Source organism: Lissotriton helveticus, chromosome 2_1 (assembly GCF_964261635.1).
Source record: "Lissotriton helveticus chromosome 2_1, aLisHel1.1, whole genome shotgun sequence".
Taxonomy (NCBI): Eukaryota; Metazoa; Chordata; class Amphibia; order Caudata; family Salamandridae; genus Lissotriton; species Lissotriton helveticus.
The window spans coordinates 609396129-609418218 of record NC_136059.1 but is presented as its reverse complement, the minus strand read 5'-3'; the positions used below and the strand labels follow the sequence as shown (position 1 = coordinate 609418218).

Here is a 22090-nt window from a genome sequence, read left to right as displayed (position 1 = left end):
CGGGACTCGGCTTTGGAGCTTGCACCGGCACATGGTGGGCCCTCTTCAACACACACCGGTGTCAGCAGGTGGGCATTGAGGCCTGGGTGAGCAGGGGCAGGCAAGACTGGTCCAGGGACCTGCGTCCCGGGATGCAGCAGGCACACAGGATCACAGGCACAGTCGGCCTCGAGGCGGGGTGAGAGGCATCGCCCTGGCAGAGACGTTGGGCATTCCAAAGAGTACCACACCCAGATTTACGTGCCTTTTATTCACACCCCTACGCTTGCCTGGCAAAGGCGGGGCGTCCCACTCCGCTCACCCTTATGGAGGGGACGTAACAAGCTACATTTCCGCGATCTTCCCCACTGGATGGGGTGACATGGGTGCGTCCACTGTGCACTACACTCCAAACACCAGAGGTGTGTGTCGACAAGGATATGTGTGTGGTCTGCATACTGCAGTCTGTCCAGCACATCCATGCCACACTTGGCATTGTGTACATTCTCATTCATTGGCCACTTGCCTCCTTCGCACATGCCTGGGCCCCACCTATTCCCACATCCTGCTATTGTGTGGCTGTGGTACCATGCCGTTGATGGCTAATGTACATGGCTGGCCCAGGTTCCCACAGTAAATTGTGCTGTTGTGTCTGGTGGGTGTGCATGTTGTTTGCCATGTTGTATGTGAGCTTGTGATGTGTACAATCCCAGTGTTGTGAGTTGTACGATTGTGGAGTTGAGGTGTGTGGTGTGTTCATTTGGGATTTGCCAACGAGCAGTGCATTTCCGTGGGTGCCATCCTGGTAGCGCTAGTTGATGATGGACTGTCGGAAGATGTTGAGATCATGCACACTGCCAGGGTGGTTGGTGACGACGTTGGTGGAGATTCCCCGGTGGTCTAAAATTGCCTGGACTTTGGTGGAATAGGTGCGCTTTCTGTTGCGGTTATTGTGTGCAGCGTTGCCAGGGGGCATACGTAGGACATGTGTGCAGTCAATTGCCCCCTGACACGTGCGGGAAGCCAGCTATGGCGCAGACGCCTTGCTTGGTCTCCGGATGTTCCTGCGCAGTGTGGGTGAAGTATAGATAGTGGGGTACCAAGCTGATGATGTCATTCATGACCGTTGTGAGGGACTTGGATTGGGCTGGCTGTGAGATTCCTCCGACTCGGGGGGTTGTTGGTTGGAGGGTACCAGAGGCCAACAGGTGTAGCACGTCCAGCAGCTCAGTCTGAGGTGGGATGTTGGTTGTCTGCTGTGTTGGTACCGTCGGTACAAAAGAGGGTGGTGATGGACCCCCTTTTGTACTGTGTTGGTACCGTCAGCCTGTGGACAATGGTGGTCAGGATGAGGAGGATGGTTGTCCCTTTGGGCCTGTAGTCGGCAATGACATTCTCTGGTGTTGTTGTGTGGCGTTTTAAGCTCCGAGTGAATTTTCCCGATTTATGCCCTTATATAGGTACAATTCACATTGCGCTTATATAGGCATAGAAATCAAGCCCTTATTGAGGCATAGCCCTTGCTACCCAAATACAGGCATGGCTACTTCCACCCTTACAAAACGTCACAACGACTTCTTGGAAAACCAGCTTAAGCAGTCAGGGACTTCCCCTTGCTTGAATACTGACTTCTCCAAGAACTCAGTTACTTTACAATGAAAAACTAGTCCCGAGGGGTTCATTATGACGTTCATATGCTCGACTTTACGTCAAACTATGGCATTCCTAAACACCTTCAAGGTATAAATATACCTTCACTTGCTATAGCAAACTACGGTGGTTCAGAGCAAATCGACAGCCAACTTGCCCAACGCAGCTCGCTACAGCAAGTGCCGAAGGAAACCAACTCTGCAGCTGACGCACTGATCAGGAAGCTGCCTTTCTCCTGCCGAGAATCCAGCTCCAGTGTTTCCGGCTCCCCTTGCGGGGGGGTTGGGAAATCGAGATACCAGACCTCCTTCATTCTAAACCAAGGTATGGAGCTGATTAGAACCTAGAGAAACCTTTGGTAGATTCTTGGCAAAAGAACAAAATCCTATGCTACACAATACTTACTTCTTCCCGCGTACTAGACTTAGGTTAGGTACTTTGGGGTAGGCGTATTTTAGAAGCACCAGATGAGTATTTTAGCCTGTGTATTTATGTATGTATTTTTATATGGCTTAGAAACCATACAATGCTCTTACAGTATTATTTTATAATACTATTCTCGCTGTACTCATTATACTTTGCAGTCTGCATAACGATTGTAGCAGTTCACTTCTCTTGCACGAGAAAGAAGGCTGTTCAATAAACCTTTTATTGAAAACGCCTGTCTCACTATTTCTCTGCAACTCTGTAGAAGCGAAGCATGCACGATTGACTGAGTGAAATACTTATCTATTGTTTCTGCGTCTCTGAGAGATATATTCTTGTTCTTGGGAAACAAAGTTGTCATGTTTATGCGGTTGTCAGAATCTAATCCCTTCTTGTGTATTCAAGAAAGTTTCTAGTGACCTCTGAGTTAGCTGGCACACACACAATTAAGTTTAGTATATTCGATAGAGATCTAGTTGATCTCAGTCCTACGTCACATCTATAGGATATATTATTCCAATGCGCAGAGCCTATTGGGAGTATAGGAACTACACTACAGTGTTGGGTCTGTGATGTTGGTGCGTTTTCTGAGGGTCGCTGTCTATGTCTGCGCTGCCTCTGTGTTGGTCCGGGGAGTATCCTGGGGGTGGTGGCGGTGGGTGTTGATACCCTCTTGGGGCTCCGCACTACATGTTCATTCGCTCCATGGCATCTGTTGTTCTTCAGGTGTGGCTGTGGGCTGCGCTCCCTTTTGTGGTGCATGCAGTCGTCTGACTTTACACCAGGTCAGAGCAGGTGTTATTTTCCTACTGCGAACACGCCTTATCTAATTTTTTGGGTTCTTATCGCCGATCTGGCTGGTCGTTGAGAATTTTGCGGAGTGGTGTTGATGCGCCTTTTGGCACAGGAACGCCTACTCTGCATCTCATTAGCGATAGTTGCAAGGCTCATCTGTGGCGACAATTTTTGCGGCTATTATCGCAGGTAAACTGATGATAAGGGCTGTTAATACCAGCTTGTGAATGGGGCGATATATTTATCCAAGTGAGATTGAAGCGGGTAACTTCAAGTTCGAGCGCGCCGCATTTGCCGGAACGGCGTATATCAAAAGTTCATCAATCATTTCACATTTTAATCCTTTTATTTTGTATTCAAATTGTATCCTCAGTTGTGCTTGTTACAGGGTAGACCGTAGAAAGTGACACTGCTTCTACACGGCAGCTGTGTTAAAAACTTCTTGCTGTCGCATGCTTGTACTTTCAAACAAATCTTTAGTGATTCTGCTGGTTCCCAATGCATTTCGGGCTTATAATGTAGCCCTTCTTCAGGGGGATCACTACAAATTTAAACAAACATCACTGTTACGTATAAACATGTCCCAACTGTGTTGTACACATAGCCTTATTATCCATAGCGATAAACATTTTCCAATAGACATTTTCCCTCTATGCGCTTAAAAAAGCGCAAAAACCTTTAACCAAAATCACCTGGATGTTATCATGTTATAATAATACTGCAAGTTTGGGAAATTCAGTTATTTCATACCTTCAAACGGGGTCCGAGCAGCCTTTAGTTTCTAGAAATGAGTTCTTACGCTACTTTCTAACATGCTCATCATTAATAGGTGTTCCTCGGGACTCCGCCCTGTTATTTTTGACCAATGAAACGATATATTTATTGCCACTTTGGCTGCAATAAAGTGCTGTTAACTCGGCGATAAGACCTTGAGAATATGCCTCAAAATTGCAGGATGTCTAACTGTAAAGTCTTAGGTTTGATTCCTAATTAATCTTCCATTTACTGAATGCCAATCAGTTTGCAATATTAACAGCTGTTAATTACCCTGTCTGGAATTTGTGCTAGTCTAAATCAAAATAAAATATATTTGGTAGCCCCCCCCCCATATTGAGCATTTCTTATATGAGATGGCTCAGTTACATCCATGCAGGAGTCCAGCAGGCATAAAGAATTAGCACATAAGGTATTTGCCTTGAAACAACTTTGCAATGCATATGGCAGATGGGTAGTGTCCTAACAGAAGACACCGCAATAAAACAGTGCCTCTTAATATATTATAATAACAACCATACTTTCAGTTCTGTTTTGAAGCCCCAATACATAATGTATCAAATCAAATACAATATCAGTGTTGTTTAAGTTCTGCAAGGCCAATGTGCATTATGAAAGGCAATATTTGTATGCATTTCTCCAAAATTCCTTAGAGAAGAATGACCATATGCTATTTAGCGGTTGTTCCTAAGTGTCTATTCTAAATATGAGCAATTAGCTAGGTATGGGTCTAGAAAGGGACACACTTGAATGAGGAACAAGGGAGACACCAGGTACACAACATGGTTACCAGTAAGTCATGGTAACACTGGAAAAAGTAGAGCACAAAGTTGTGTTTTCATTGTGCAGCGCTTTTGCATTTCTAATCTATCATACCCAGTATCCTACCCTTGAGCTACTCCTCATTTAACAATGTTTCATCACCAAAGGACAAGAGGCACAACCCAACAAATTAACATTAACGTTAGTTTGTTTAGTAAGGGCATATACTCTATATATATTGAAACAAAGATATGAGTTGAGTTGATACACTGAAGGCATCTTTGTACAGAACTGACAATATCAAAAAACATATGAAGATAATCAATATAATACATGAATTATCAAATTGCTTCCTAAACATAGAATGGCCATCTCTTTTGAGCAAGCCAAGATGGAGAAGGTTCCTAACAGAGGAAGCAACAAAAGAAAAAGGGACATGCCCCTCAAACCCCCTCACCTCACTGAGCCTTCTAAATTGGGGGAGTGCTACTGTTTAATCACCAAATGTATGACATGCGTCATCATTGGGTTCCCACCCTGGTCGCCGAATGCTTCCAGGGTGTGCTATGACGCCTGAGTACAGCGGAGCTGTTTTTTCTTGGGGATCTGTGCTTGTGCTTGTGATAGTGAATAGTGTTGTTTAAAATTGGCTCAGGACCTACTATCACCAAAGCTGAATATTTTAATAATAGTGGAGGTCCCGGTCAATGGTGAAAAATGTGGTCGATATTTGAGGGATACGAGCTTCATCCCACTTATCCTGTTGTGGTCAACATATTTCAGCCACTCTTTTTCTTGCCTCTCAGGGTCAATGTGACTTTCATCATGATAAAAAAACAAAGTACATATGCCTTAGCATACGACATTCTAGTTTGTAGTTACTCAGCCCTTTAGGCATTGGAGATAATCACTCTTCCGATTCATCCTGAAAAAATTAATTTAGGAGAAAACAACCTAATTTGTCAAATAGGTAGTTCTGCGATAGAGCCATGACAAGCATTGTCTTTTTTTGTCCTTGGTTCACATCGACAACGTATGTATGATCGTTTCAACAGAAAACTTTTGCACATAGAGTATAACATGTATATTCTTCTGAAAAGTAAAATTTCACAAGGACAGGACAAATACGTTTTTTGCACAATATTACAATACATTTAGCAGATGTATTTTCGTTGATAGGAATCCACCCACCCCTACAGACCACACACGAAACCTCGGCATCATCCTCGACTCCATGAACCGCCAGATCAACACCGTCACCTCCATCAGTTTCAACTGCCTACACATCCTCCGCAAGACATTCAAATGGATCCCCCTGACTGCAGAAGGATCGTCACCCACGCACTCATAACCAGCAGACTCAACTACAGCAACGCCCTATATGCCAGAATCAACAGAACCCTTCTACACAGACTCCAAACCATCCAGAATGCTGCAGCCAGACTCATCCTCTGGATTCCGCGCCACAGACACACGACTCAACACCTACAAGACCTCCACTGGCCCCCCGTGGAGACGCAGATCACCTTCAAACTCCGCACCCATGCCTACAAATCCATCAACATCATCGGGCCCAAATACCTCAATGAGAGAGTATCCTTCCACGTACCCAAGAGGAACCTCCGCTCCGCCGAACTTGCCCTGGCAAAGGTCCCCCACATCCGCAGAATCAGAACTGGAAAATAGAGCCTTCTCCTACATCGCGGCCAACACCTGGAACAATCTCCCAGTGAACATCAGATGCTCCCCGACCCTGCATATGTTCAAGAAGGACCTCAAGACTTGGCTCTTCGACTGATCCGGAGCTGTTCCCCCTCCCCCTCCGAGCACCTTGAGACCCTCACGGATGAGTAGCGCGCTTTACAAACCCCTGATTGATTGATATATGGAAGCACACTGTGGCCGACTGCGCTGCACACCTTTTTTCTCGTAATAGCCCAAATATTATTGTGCTATAATGAGTGTGGGTTTCAATATCATGTTTTATCCAATTTGTTTCATGTGGAGACCTTTTGGAAAACAAACCTTAGGCAGAAACATATTACAGACTACTGCACTGCACACCATGGTAATTTGCTTGTCTCCATGCAGTGCTGTGAGTGAAATTCATAATGCCATGGTATTAGTATTGATCCTATTTAATTGAGTAGTTTTTCTAAGTCTATCCAGTCGGTAGTGCCTTTACACCGGAGCATGCGTGTATGTTAATTCATTTGCTTGCTGGGGGCATGGCTTGGCACCGGCCAAGATGGCGGCATAGTCTGTGAGCTCCGTCCGGGCCCGGAACGAAGCCTGTATTAACCGTAAATAATCAGATGGCTGGAGGTCGGCAAATACTTGCATTGTTCCACAACGGTGTCACGGAGCGAGGGAGGTGACTTTTACCCCTTAAGAGGCAGCGGTTCGAGTGCTATGGAGAGGGGGCCTGCTTCCCGCTCGGTGCCGCGAGCGGAGGCGACATGGGGTGGAGTTGAGCAACAACGGCGCCTGGCCCAGCATCGAGGAGCCCGAGATCACTGAAATCGAGATCCGCTGCGCTGGGCTGAGGGAGGTGCCTGACGACAACCCTGTGCTGCCATTCAGGGAGGGCCGAGTCTTGCGGGGACTACCAGCGGAGTGCTCCCTGAAGCCTGGGGAGTGCCGCATTGATACGCTAAGAGGTGAGCCTGCTCGCGGTCAGTGAGACGGGCTGAACCGGCCAGTGATGGAGTTACCTCAAATTACCCTGTAAGTGTGAGTGTGCTGGGCTCCAGACTGCATTCCTCCATGGAGTTGGGCCAGGGTAATGGCCAATTAAAGATTTGTTGAGTTTTCCGCTCTCAATCGCGGGCAGAACTGCTAATATTAAAATGGGGATACTCCCTCACTTTCTATACCATTTTTTAATATTCCATTAGCTTTAACAATGTCCTTCTTCAACACGCTTCGCTCCCTACTGTTTACGAATAAACAACCAAAAGTAAGCTGGACCACATTAACCATGCCTTTTGAAAGAGGTGGGTCCGGCGTACCTGATCTCTATTACTTGATTGCCACAACCCACTTTACCTATTATTGGTATCATCCAAACACTCGAGAACAATATCTTAAACCCGACAGATCACAAATATAACCGTAATCTCTATCGACACTGTTCCAACCACTTGCTGGGCTTGGACCAAATTACGAAAATATTTAAATCACACATCTCTCTATTCACTACACTTACCGTTAGCTGACAACCCATCGCATCCAAACATCTCTCCTCTCAGTCAAATTCTTTATTCTCCACCAGATACCATAAATCTATAGACTTAACTTTATACCACTCATCGGACAGCAGAGGGGTTAATACTGAAGTTTTCTGTTGTGTTGACATGTTCACTCTTAGGAGAAAATGTCCAGATGGGCTCAACTGATATAACTTCGCTCCTCCTGCTTGCAAAGTGCCATTATTTCTAAAATGTGTTACCAACTGTCAACATTAGGCCTTCAGTTCCCCTCTGCAAACCTATTTTTTGTAAAGTAGGCAAAAAACTTTGTTTGAAATTGTTAGTGGCTGTTATATTTTTCTGGGGAAAAGGTGGCAATGAGAAAGATCGTTACCAGCTTACAGTAAAAGTTAAGTTACTTGAGGGCAACGTTTTCAAAGCACTAAACAAATGACTGTACTGCACTGTGCTTTTCTGTTTTGGTAAAGCTATTAAGCCCTAACAGCCTGATTCATCAAGCTAAATTGCACTCGCAAAGGGCAAGATTCTCAGAATCTTGCCTTTTGCGAGTGCAATTTTTGCATTTGGGATTCATCATCCCAAATGCAAAAATCGCTATTTAAGAATTCGCATATTTGCGAGGAATTGGATTTAAGGAATCTCTAATAGAGATTCCTTAAATGCAATTCATCAACCAATTAGAAATTGCGAAATTGCAATATTTGGTCGCAATTTACCACCAAGTCTGACTTGGTGGTAAATTGCGAAAATAGTGTAAAAAGCACTTAAGTGCATTTTTTTCTTTTGCATGTTACACACACACATGTCCTTTGGACATGTGTGTGCGCAACACCTGTTCAAATGTGCATTTAAGGGGTGCTACAGGGTGTCCTTTGGACACCCCTGGCACCCTTTAAATCGCTATCTTATTTGCGAGTAGCAAATTGCTACTCGCAAATAAGGGATACTCCCCATTCATTCCTATGGGCCTTTTGGCCCATAGGAATGAATGGGGAGTTATTCCTTATTTGCGAGTAGCAAATTGCTACTCGCAAATAAGGAATATGTAGGAATCGCTATTTATTTAGCAATTCCTACATGAATACTGTTTTGCAAGTCCTTAATAGCGATTCGCTATGAATCGCTATTAGGGGCTCGCAAAACGGCCCCTTGATGAATCAGGCTGTAAGAGGCTTAAGACCACATTGTAGGAAATGCAATGCTCGCACACCAAACCTCACTAACGTTCACACGGTTGAGAGCTACAAGAGCCCTTGTGGAAGTCAGGGAATACTTTCACATCACATCGGCACGAAGCTCTATGCAGGTACATTACCTCTACAGAGCATTTTCTGTCAGTGTCTCTGACGGGTCCCACAGGAAAGGCTGTCACTGCTTTATTACTGAACTTACATATAATTACCCTGCTTAAGCCGTGTCGCGAAGAACGTATTGTTGCCTGTTACAATTGCCCCACACTTTGTGGTTTGGTCAAATGAGCTCTGCATGCTCTTGCTTTTCCTGAGCCATTGTCGGTTCTGGTGACTCTTAAGTTTTAAATGAGATGAATGAAGTGGGGCTGGATAGGGATTGTGCTTCTGATGATTTTATAAATCTGACTGGTTTGAATTTTAGTCACTTAACTTATACTGGGGCCCCCTTTAAAAAATGGCAAAGGGGAGTAGTAGATTAATTCTGCTGTAGAGTTTGAAGTCCAAGTTACAGAGGAATAATTTCTTCCTTTGCTTAGGACGTAGTAGTGTGATTTTACTTCCTCCAAAGGGCACTGTTCTTGACAGCTAGAAAGTTTGCTGCTTATGTTGCCCATAAAGTACACCCTTTTTTGTCTGCTCTGCTAACTTCATTTCCTGATTTTGGAGTAAAAAAAATTGGCTAAAGTAGCTAAGAACAAAGTGGTCTGTCTAGTTCCTGCAAAGTTTTTACCCTCGAGCACCTGCAATGTGCACTGGGATGCATGCTATGTTGAGCTGGTGATTCTCTTTGGCCTTTAAAGTATGCTGCTATTCGGGCATGCAAGCTGTGTAGCATTTGGAGTGGTATCACTGTGTGTCCTCAGTGCACTGATGCATGTATGTAAAATTTAGCTGTTTGGAATCTGCACATTTACCCCCAGATGCATCAAGCATCCATTTTGCGATTCCTTATTAGCGAAAAATAAGGATTCGCTAATAAGGAATAGCAAAATGCCATGCATGAAGAACTCGCTTAAAAAATTGCGATTTCTTAATATTCCTTAATTGTGATTCGCAAATTGCGAGTCGCAATTAAGAAATACCTCCCTATTCATTCCTATGGGCCTAGAGGACCATAGGAAAGAATGGGAAGACAATCTCAATTTGCAATTCTCAATTAGAGAATCGCAAATTGAGATTGCAATTTCCAGGGTGCCAGGGTGTCAAAAGCACACCCTGTTGCACCCCTGAAATCTGCATATGGGTACATCTTGCACATAGACATGCCCTAAGGGCATGTCTGTGTGTGAAATGGAACTTTGAAAAAAGCACTTTAGTGCATTTTTCAAAGTTTTGCAAATTACCATGAAGTTCAACTTCATGGTAATTTGCACCCCCTATTAGCGAAATCGCAATTTTTTTAACTTTAATGCATTGCATTTAAGGAATCTCAATTTGAGATTCCTTAAATGCAATAGCAATTTAAGTAATCGCAATTTTGCGATTTCTTAAATTGCGATTTTTGCCTTTGGGATGATGCATCCCAAATGCAAAAATACCGGTCGCAAAGGGGCAGATTCTGAGAATCTGCCCTTTTGCGAGCGGTTTTTAGCTTGATGCATCTGGGCCTTAGTGTCTAATCCTTAAGTGCATACAGGGGCCAATATAAAATAGCAAATTAGAAAGGCCTGCATTAAAAAACAAGCATTTGCAATGCAACAAGTCTCCCATTTGCGAGAGCTTGAGCTATTGGCATTGTAATGACAATGCATTATTTTAATATTTGCTTTGGAAACCTGCAAGCGGTGTGTCAACATGCACTTTGTACTCATAGACTTTGCTTATGAGAAGCAAGGCTGGCGGGAACTAACTGCCTGATTCATCAAGCTAAATTGCACTTGCAAAGGGCAAGATTCTCAGAATCTTGCCTTTTGCGAGTGCAATTTTTGCATTTGGGATTCATCATCCCAAATGCAAAATTCGCTATTAAAGAATTCGCACATTTGCGAAGAATTGCATTTAAGGAATCTCTATTTGAGATTCCTTAAATGCAATTTATGAATCATTTTAAAATTGCGAAATTGCAATTTTGGGCCGCTATTTACCGAGAGGTCAGACCTCGTGGTAAATAGCAAAAACTTAGAAAAATGCATTTAAATGCATTTTTCTAAGTTGCATGTTACACACACACACATGTCCTTTGGACATGTGTGTGCACAACACCAATGTAGATTACATTTCAGGGGTGCTACAGGGTATCCTTTGGACACCCCTGCACCCTTGAAATCGCATCCTTATTTGCGATTAGCTAATTGCTAATCGCAAATAAGGAATAACTCCCCGTTCATTCCTATGGGCCTGTAGGCCCATAGGAATGCATGGGGAGTTATTCCTTATTTGCGATTAGCAATTTGCTAATCGCAAATAAGGAACATGTAGGAATCGCAATATTTTTTGCAATTCATACATGAATCCCGTTTTGCAAGTCCTTAATAGCTATTCCTTATGAATCGCTATTAGGGGCTCGCAAAACGGGAGATTGATGAATCAGGCTGTAAGCCTCTTTTACTGCCAGCCTTGCTTATCGAAAACAAGGACTAGAAGCACAAAGTGCGTTTTTATGCACTGCTTGCAGGAATTCAAAAGACATCAATAAAAGGCATCGTCATTTAAAATGCCAATAGCTCAAACTCTCGCAAATGCGAGACCTATTGCATTGCAAATCCGTGTTGAATCTGTTAAGAAACCCAGATTCTTTAGATTAGTGACTGAATTAGAAGAGAATCCCAAAGACCTAATCCAGTGTTCCCATAACCAGAGATAGTCTTGGACTCTAAAGGTAATGGCCTCAGATGACAGGTTTTAGCTGTCCTTCATCCGTGACTCTGCATTACTTACACAAGAAGAAGTTATATGATTCATCAAAAACCTTTACTATGCAACAAAGCAAAATCAAACACAACTGAGTACTGAGGAATCACAAACCATGCAGGATAAAAGCCTCAAATGTACTATTTCAAGGTGCTGTGAACCTCACTATAATTCCAGTTCCTGCACTTGCATACTACTAGGGTGGTAAAGAATACAGTAAATATTTCATTGCTTTGCATTAGTGACCTGCCTGGTCATATTCAGCACCAGTTCAATTACAAGCTATTACTTTTAGAAAACATTGCTGTCTGGTTACAATCATGATGGGCTGCATGCTTTTCCCCTTCAGTGACTCATCATTCATTCCTAGCTATAAGGAGAGTTGACCTACTTGTTTGGAAACTTTGGCCCAGGTCTTCTTTAGCCTGTAGATTGCGCTTCTGTTTAAGGCAGACGTGATTTCCAGTACTCCGTTGTAGTTGTGCATACACCGACAGATATCTGCTACCACGACCCATTTCTCGACAGAGCTGGCGCGGAAGAGGACTTCATCGTTGCTCAGTATTTGTGAGGCAACAAGGTTACTCATCTGACCAGATAAAGCACATGGGACACAGACAGCAGATTTTGCCCTGGTTAGTAAACCCACAAAGTTGGTTACATTCTTCAACACATTTCCTGTTCAGGATCATCCTGTGCAAAAATTACTAGGTTGCCAAAAATGGATCATAATGTAAACCAAAAACATTCTGCTAAACATTCATGCAAAGTCTCTTGAAAAGATTACTGGATGTGAACTCCAGTAAGCAGCACCAATGCCCAGAAATCCACTATAGGGTTAGTCATTCCCATTTACATCTGTATGCGCCATAGCAGCCTGGCTTTAGCAATGCTCACCTGTGTTTTAGTGTGTTTGTTTCATTGCCTTTTGTGTGGCACAAAGTGACACTTTATCGTAAGTAGAGCCAAACAGTTATGTTCATGTAATGAAAGTATGTACCTGGCGCTGTGCAGCACACACACTGAATGTGGGCGGTGTATAAATAGAGTCTGTCATTTGTTTATGTGAGAGTCTGGTGGTAGGAGCTGCAGTAATGAATGTGTAACAGCATAAGGGACATATTTATCTTTATTTACATTCATAGGGGACGTGATCTTACACAGTGAAGAGGCCCTAAGCAATCCTGCGGCCAGCCCTAAAACATTTCAAACTTGGCCTCCTGGGCATTAGGTTAATGGTCAGTCCGCCTCTGGGAAAGGTGAATTTACAGGTCCCAGGAAGTAAGGTTGTCTAGGCTCAAATGCCGAGACTGCAATAGGTGTCCGCACTGCAAAAGGTGAACGACATTATCACAATATTCACAAAGTGCACGATACAGATACATGCTTGGCCCGGTTCGTGCTACCAAATACGAACGCCTAAAGAATGAATGATGAATGATGAAATGCTAGTGTACAATGAATGTTGTAGTAAGCACAAGTTCTTCTGAGTGTTTTCTGCTAGTGTTTGAAACAGAGTCAAGCAAAGGCGAACCCCCTCGTTGCAACGGAGGAGTCGGACAAGTAAATAGAAAGGGGGGGGGGGGTAGGTGGGGAGGGGGCTTCCCTGCAACAACAAAAAACAGCGCTCTAATGTGTGGTTAATCAAATCATCTGTCAAAAGCCTTCAAGGAGACGCTTCTGTCGTCATCCAATCCGGTTAGGTAGCATCCTATAGGAGAAAATACACACATTCTGAACATTACCCGGGCCACTCCGGACCCTTGCGGCCTCCCAGAGAGGCGGTGTGAACTTTAAGTGTTCTTAACCGATGGCCCCTCATTGGGTGACAATGCGCCGGCGCCGGGCATACATTTTTGACCTTATTGTGCGGGCATATTAACATGTAAGTATACATAACATTGTTTATGCGCGTGCATAAATGTTGTCATACTTATGTAGCAAATGTATTCTGAAAAGTACGCCTAACTTCCAAATGAGTATGTATATAAAATGTATGTTTCAACCCGCTGCCTGCAATTATTTACCTCAGGAAAAGTACTTTGTGTAGCGATTCTTAATGGGTGCCCTTCATCTGCTGCACCCCCAGCTTAAATACAAAAACGCTAGAGTTCAGAATACAGTGTTTCTGCTTCGAACGTTTTGCACAGACAATAGCACCCTTTCCTACACATTTCATCTGAAGGTGTTCTTGTGATTAGCTCCCCTTCAGGTGAGTGCTTGTAGTTACTCTTAATTGAACATTAAACGCTGATAATGATCATTACATCATTATGACTTTACAGTTAGATATCATGGCTCTAGAGAGCCGACTGTGTGTGACCTCCAAAAACAGGAAAGTAGATGTGTTTCCCTTGTGTATGTCAATAACTGAATTATATTGTCATTGACTAACACGGCATATTCGAGAAGCGACTATCTCGCAGCCAAATCGACGTTTGGGGCGCACCGGCTGTAAAGTCTGATATAATATAATGAAGGCACCGATCTGCAGACTAAACTCTCGATTTTTATTTATTAAAAATAATTGGGAGTCTCTTCTGACAGAACATCAAAGAAATTCAGTTAAAACCTTCAGGATCTAAAGAACCATCAGTCAAATAAACGCAGGAGGCTTCTTGCTTTCACTGGCCTTCATATTCATAGCGCTGCGCTGTCATACTATTGTAGAAGGCGCTAAACACTTACCTTGTTTTTAATTATAGCATAACTCAATCCACTTCTAAGTGTTTGGCCGCCCAGAGCGTATATTACCTGTATACTAGCATGGGTGAAAGGTACAATTGAAAGAACCCCTCACTTATTAATGTCAGAAATGGAAGAAAAAGGTGAACTCCCAGCTCTTTAAGAGCATTCACCTAATCACAACACAGACACTCCACATTTATTTTCAACAGAAATGTGCTTGGAATCTGGGAAAAACGATTGAAATTCTGTAAAATAAACACAGGGTACCCAGGTTTATTATGTAGTTTTTAGGTCGAGCCTAGCGCAGCGTGCATGCGCTACTCATCAAGACTTTATGTAAGGGCTCCAGAAGGTTTCAGAAAGCTCACCACAAGCTCGTAAGTGTGTTTTTTTTTGTGTCATAGGCAATTGGGCTTTGCGTGCATCTTTCTAAGAAAGACAGCACGCAATTAGGCAAAGGCGGGTGCATGTCCCGCCTTTGCTCCGCCCATGGCCTATTGCTTGCGGTTACCCGCGCTGGCCACATCTGTTTTCAATTATCGTGCCCAGACACGGGCGTGATAATTGAAACCAGATCGCTTGCTGTGGCGCGCGCGCACCACTCGCGGACTTGTTTTAACTTAGGTTCTAGCACCCCATTAGAGTGCACATGTTTTCTGACGGTCTTCCCTTCTCCGATGCACTCCTTCCACATCATTCCTTGCACCCAGAGCATCCCCCCCCCCCATGTCGTTGCTAAACCTGGAGAACAGGTAGCACCTGTGAGTAAATAGCAGGCAGTAAAGGGATCGCCTTGGTAAGCCTGGAAATCTTTAACCTGCAGCCGACCTCTGTTTCTAAGAAAGCATGTCCCCATTCCTCCTATATTATATGCTCTCCATAAACGTCTCTTTGATGAAGCCCAGTTGTTTGAAGAAGGCACATGCTGTTCTTCCGGCCAAAAAATGCACTTTGGGGGAGCCCGCAGGGGTCAAATATGACAGTCCAGCGCACATGGTTCTGTGCTTTGCAGACAGCCCCCCGTATTGCCACTGAGAATACTTTATGGTAAAGCAAAACATGTTAGGGAAAGGAAGCTGTCACTACTGGACTTAACCCCTTCCCTGCGGGGCATATCCCCAGCTGTGCTGGGGGGAGAGGGGGCACGCACAGCGCCCCCATGCTCATGACGAGGTCAGCTCGTCATGAGGCACAGTGCTCGTGTGCTCATAACGAGCTGAGCTCATCATTACCACAACCGTTTGTGTGGAACGCTCGCACAGCAGGGGAATTAGCCCAGCATGCGAGCATTCCAACGGTCATGACGAGCACATGAACACCGTGGCTCATGACGAGCTGACCTCGTCATGAGCATTCAAGGTGTTAATTAGATTTCACTGGTGACGAGGAACCATCGCCTGAGTATTTATGGCCGAGCTTGGGTTTACAGCCTTCTGAGGAGCGGGGCAGCCCTGAAGGAATCTATAGGATTGTCTCTTTGACTTAAAACAGTGCTAGCTTAAAGCTTCCATTGTACTCTCTACAACAAACACGCTTATCAGCATTCACAGGCGGTGTCGTATTTAGATTCGAATGGTATGTGGTAGAGGGGGATGTTATGAATATTTATGTGTATAAGAAATCCTAGGCATGCAAAACAATTCTCTACCTTCCTCTCTTGATGAGGCTTTAATTTTGGCGGGTGTCAAGAGCTATTCTTCTTTAGAGGTACGTCTAGAGCCCACTTTACACATGGTAATGTAAAACGTGTATTTTAGTACTACGAAAATTGTTGTATGTTACATGGTGTTGTACGCGTTTTGCCCACAGGTCATTATGTTATAATTTAGCACAGACTGGGTGCTTCTATTTATAACTTACCAGACCTCGCAGAGAATATAAATGCAAATAATGACCCCAAAACATTTTATAGGAATCTACGGGAAATAAATACAAAAATACAACTTAATGTGCCAATCAGTATACAGAAATGATTATAGCATTTTCACAATGCCAGAGGATGATGTAGGTGTCTCTGTCAACAATTTCCAGAATCGATACCTGACTTAATCCTGCTCTTCAACCTCCAAAATTAATAATCACCTTCCCATTCAACTTTCCTTCAAAGTAAGACCCCCAAACCACAGACACATCCTTAGTTCTTTACGGCTAATTGGTGACTTGTAAATTTGGGTCAAATAGTTTCCAGTCAGTAGTACATGCGTATGAGAATTGTTAGTGACGTATTACATGTTAGTCTCAAACTTTTTGTAAGTCATACACATCATAGCTTTTTTCTTACAAAAAAAATTGACAAAGCAGCAGTTGTCCGTGCAGGTAACAGGGGTGGGGCCGGTAAGGGGGGATTTCGAGGAACGATGCAGAGGGAAAATTATTTCAGTATTTAATTTTCCCCCGGCATCGTCCCTCAAAATCCCCCCTTACCCAGCCCCACCACCCCACCGCTGCTACCTGCACGGAGGCTGTGACAAAGCCGGTACGTGAATCCATTGGTTGTTTACATTGTGGGTTTTAGAACACTGCATATATTTGCCCACTAGGGATATCTTGGCACTAGCACACGCAATGGTCAGGAAACTAACTGCTACAGGCAGTCACTTGCTGCACAGAATAGTAAATGGAAAATCAGGAAAAGAGTCAAATTTTAGCAGTTTGCGAAATTTGGTCAAATTATATTCATTGCGAAGGTGAAACAGCAACCGGTTCCACCACATTGCCACAACCTGTGAAATGGCTCCTCTGCCCATGATCTTTATGGGAAATGTGGTAATCTTGAATAAGGATATGTCATTTGTGCAGATATCTCTGTAAACATTGAAAGGAGGGATATTTCCCTGTGAAAGAAATATTTAAAGAAATTAGGTAAAGTAGTAAAATTTACATCACATTTTCATGTAAATTTCCTAATAAGCCACAATGTATGAAAGGGCACTACAAAATGTTCGACAACTTCGAAACCTGGGTTAAGAAAGTTCATTTAATCTCAGAACAAAATGGAAAACAAGCATTGGCATAGCCAATAGGTCTCGCCTTTGGGACCTTATAAGTGTTTAGCCATGCAACACTTGATGTTGTTGCAACAAAGATATTGTGCTGGATAACTAAACACTTATAAGGTCCCAAAGGCGAGACCTATTGGCTATGCCAATACTTGTTGTGGATGTCCCCAGAATGGACAGAAGCCGTGTTACAAAGGTATGTTTGTCTGTGAGGGTGTGGAGCGGGGGTCCAGGGGGCAGATGTGCAGATTCTGTGATGCACCTCTGACAGTAAATATTTAGATATAAGTGGGTGCATTTCAGTCACTCTCTCGACCTCTCTCCAGACACACTAACATTGGACAGCACGGATCTACAGATTCTGCATGCGAGGAGCAACAAGTGTTTCTTGAAGCTAGGAAAGTGCACTTGTGTCTTGATTCATTCACTCATTCATTAAAAAAAGATGCAGATTAGCGCTGAAGTTTAAAAGCTTGAAACGTTAACGTCAGGCATTCAGCGCACATTCTAAGAATACATGGATCCCATTTCAGATGTCTTGCATACTATTCACACTCTCCTCAGATTATGCGAGGACATGAAACATACTTCAAAAAGCTTTAATGAGTGTTTGACTCCACCTCTAAACATTATTCCCGAGAGGGTTAGCCATGGTATACACAGCAAAGACAGTTTGAGCTGGAGAATAAGAGTGTGTGGATTTCTTTCCCAAAAGAAATTCACTGGCACTGTTGAGACACCAGGAGACTCTGAAGCCCTTAGAGAATGCTTGACCCCAGCTCAGGTGTTTTTCTTTCAATCAGCCACCCCTGAGGAGGTGGCGATCCCCAGGTCCAAGATTTGCCATTGAGAAGGGGGCCTCGTGCATACCCCTCCACTTATTTAAATTATACAAAATCCGCCGGGACCTGGCCTACCCAGAGGCCCATGTTTGAACAAGCACCGCTCCCACCAAGCGATAGCAAAGAAGTGCTCTGGTTTCAGTAACGAGAGCAAAAATGCTGTGAAGCGGACAGGGAAATAGATATTGCTCAGCTCCCTTGATCTTAAAGCAATGCCGACTCCTACAGAAGGCTCCTCCCGCTGTCTCCAACATTGGCAATGGGTACCCTGCGTTGGCCCCAGGGCACACTGCCTAAAGGGAAGGCCTCGGGGAATGAGGTTTTAAGGGACAACATCTGCCTAAGGAGGGGGCCGCGTGGCCCCAGTCCCTTTAAAAACAAACACATTCTTTTTAAACAGGTGAAAGCCCTGGGGGATGGGGTCCGGGGGGGGCAAAAAAGGCCTGAAAGGGGGGCCACTCAGGCCCCAGGGGATGGGACAGCATTGCCCCCTCCCTTTAAAGTAAAATAAAATTTAAAAAAGGGGCAGGCCCCGGGAATAGGGTCCCCAGGGAGAAAATTGGCCCTGGAAAGGTGCCGCTTTATTTTTTTCACATAAAAAAACAAAAAAGGGTCAGGCCCCGGGGGATGGGTCACCAGGACCCAAAACGGTCCTTCATACAAAAACAGGAAAAAAAAAAAGAAAAATAAAGCTGGCAACTCGCTGGAGGCCTGCCCCCTTTCTCCACCAATCTGCAAACACGCCTCCTGGCGTGCTGCTGGTTGGGGGATGAAGTCCCCTTGCCTGCTAAGGGTCCATAGAGGGCAACAACACATCTTGTTACCTCCAGTAAGCCCCACACAGTGGGATTGCTGAGAGGTCGTCAGAGGCCACACACCCTTTCTCCACCACTTTGCAAATGCGCCTCTCTGTGCACTGCTGGTGGGGGATGAGGTCCCCATGCCTCCTGAGGGCCTCAGGACTAAAGTGGAATTCATCCCCCAAGCAGCAGTGTGCCAGGAGGAACGTTTGCAGAGTGGGGGAGAAAGGGTGCGTGGCTTCTGACGACCTCTCAGTAATCGAGTTGTGTGAGTGTTACTGGAGGTAATAGGAAGGCTTGTTGGCCCCCAAGGATCCTCAAGAGCCAAGGGAATGTCATCCCCCAACTAGTAGGGCCCCAGGAGGTGCATCTGAAGAGTGATGGCGAAAGGGGGCCTGGCCACCAAAAACATCTCAGAAAACCCACTGCGTGGGACTTGCTGGAGGTAACAGGAAGGGTAGTTGGCCCCAAGGACCCTCAATATCCCAGGGAACTTCATCCCCCTACAAGTAGTGTGCCAGGAGGCGCATTTGCAGAGTGGTGCAGAAGGCGTGGCATCCTACCAGGTCTTAACAATCTCCCTGCTGTGTGGGACTTTCTAGAGGTAACAGGACGGGTAGTTGGCCCCCAAGGACATTGGTGGGGGCCAACTACCCCTCATGTTATGCCCAGTAAGTCCCACACAGTGGGACTGCTACGAGGTCTTTGGAGGCCACACCCCCTTTCTCCACCACTCTGCAAACGTAGCTGCTGGTGCATTTCTGGGTGGGGGATATGTATATGTGTGTCTGTATATATTTATATATACATATGTGTGTGTGTGTATATATATAAATATATTGCAATTATATCTTCAACGCAAAATCGATGGCACTTACATCATTAAAGTGTTGGCTAGTTTTCATGATATACGGCGTTCTTCCATTTTTATCTGGTTTCATCCATCCTTGTCCCAGGAACTCTCTGGAAGGTAGCATAAAAAGGCACCGATTCTTACTAACTAAATACAATATGCACATTTCTACTAGTTCCAACCTAAACAGTGAAGTTGCTCTCAATTACGAAATCTTCAAACATTCAATAATTAATCTACACCAAATGATTCACAGGCAAACATTACTCTGCATTTAATTACATTCTATTGCATTTTGAAGTTTCGCCAAATCGCTGCACCTATAGTAAGAAAGTGGTATTAAATGCAAATGGAACACAATTATGAATCAGTATCATAAACTTATCAGAAGAAGCAAGAAGAAAACCAAATGTGAATGTACAAGACAAGAATGAAAGAAGCGAAAGGGAGAGAGAATTTCAATGTATTGCGGCCTATGTGGACTCTGGAGAATTAACGGAAACAAGTCTAGCACAAAGGGATGATGGCCACCACAATTGAGTTCAAGAGTAAAATGCACTCGAGGGAGGCTTAGTGTCAGGTGTAGAGAAGTAAGATCACATATATATTGAGAAGTGATGCAGAGGAATTGAAGCAAGAAAGTGGGGTTAGGGAGTAGCATAAGACGACGGACAAGCAGAAAAACTGAGCTCAGACCAAAGTAGGAAAAGAGACCAGGGATGGAGATTAACATACATAAATGTTTGTGATAGTATTCATAAGAAGTAAGGAGAGTACCATGCAAAATTCTAAAATTCTGCGAAAACAAATGATGGATAGAATGCTGACCACATCAAACATTCACCCCCAGTCACAGATATGAGTTAAATACATCGTTTTTTGTTCACCACACCATTCCAGCTAGGACCCAACCATATTCAAATATGTCCTGATCCTGCTCCCTATATAGGAACAGTCCAGGTCCTCCCTGAAACAAAAACATACATCATGAGACCGGTTTCGGGGTATCACCCCTCATCAGCCAGATTAGCTTGAGTCCAGTTTGCAACGAGCATGGGACCCATGTCTGGGCAAACCCATCCCACTTAGGGTGCAAATTACTGTGTAAACAAATAATGGAAGGAATGCTGAACAAATCAAACAGTCACCCCCAGTCACAGATCTGGACTAAATGCATTGCTTTTTTGCATTTGGCTGGATCGAAACTGGTTTGAGATGGAGAGCAAAAGAATGATGGATTTAACCCAGATCTTTTGACTGGAAGTGAATGTTTGATTTGTTCAGTATTCCGTCCATCATTTGTTTGGGCAGCATTTTTTGCCATAATTAGGGTGGGTATGCCCAGATGTGGGTCCCTTTTTCGCTGTGCCACTGGATTCAAGCTAGACTGGCAGATGAGCAGGGCCGGACTGGGAACGAAAACCGGCACTGACAATGTGCTTGGATGCCCCCCCCCCTCCGACGTGGGTTGGGGGTGCGGCGGAGCTCTTTGCCAGGGCCGGTTTTCGGATGATTTTGTTACAGGGCTGATGCCCTGAAACAAAAACGCCCCCCAGGGACCCAAACCCGGTCCCCACCCGTGCGTCGCACCGGGGAATTGCCCGGTGCCCGCTACGGCCAGTCCGGCCCTGCAGATGAGGTGTGATACCCCGAAACCAGTCCCAGGATACTTATTTCCGGTCCAGGGAGGATCTGGCTTGGCTGTTCGTGCTGGACTGTTCCCATGAGGAGCATGGTCAAAACTGATTTGCATATGGCTGGGTTAAAACTAGGGTGGCATGGTGAGCAAAAGAACAATGGATTTGACCCAGATCTCTTGACTGGAGGTAAATGTTTGATTTGCTCAGCATTCTATCCACCATTTTTTTTGCACAGAACAGTCTAAATTTGAGCGTGCAGAAATGCAACCAAATCCCGCAATCCAGTCACAGAGCCCAATAGATGAAGCCAGCCTTTGAAAAGTTGGAAATCTACTCCTGTACAATTGCTGCTACACTTGCAACACATTTTATTGCATTAACAAGGGATCACATATGTAATGCTAGAAAATCTACAAAGATTTTCAGAAATATTGTATGAGTAATTTATGAGTAAATGTGTATTGGTACGATTACTTGAAACCAACAGGGAAACTAGAGGAATTGGTCGGCCTGTCACAAGTCCTACTGTTGATTATGAAAAAAGTTAATATTGAAACCCTCTTTACATAGTGCTCCATCATTTTGTTCACACACACACACATATTTATACATACATACTTATATATA

General features: G+C 44.3%; 1 protein-coding gene across 2 annotated transcripts in view; it reads right to left on the bottom strand.

Annotated features, from left to right (window-relative positions):
- The window catches only part of RASGRF2 (Ras protein specific guanine nucleotide releasing factor 2), a 1720695-nt gene that overhangs the window by 122520 nt on the left and 1576085 nt on the right, over positions 1 to 22090 (bottom strand). For both annotated transcript variants that reach the window (XM_078675315.1, XM_078675317.1), the window contains exons 22-23: positions 19849 to 19933; positions 12033 to 12230 (exon numbers count right to left, since the gene is read on the bottom strand). In XM_078675315.1, the coding sequence (XP_078531441.1) occupies positions 12033 to 12230; positions 19849 to 19933 (283 nt within the window). The remainder of the gene's footprint in view (positions 1 to 12032; positions 12231 to 19848; positions 19934 to 22090) is intronic.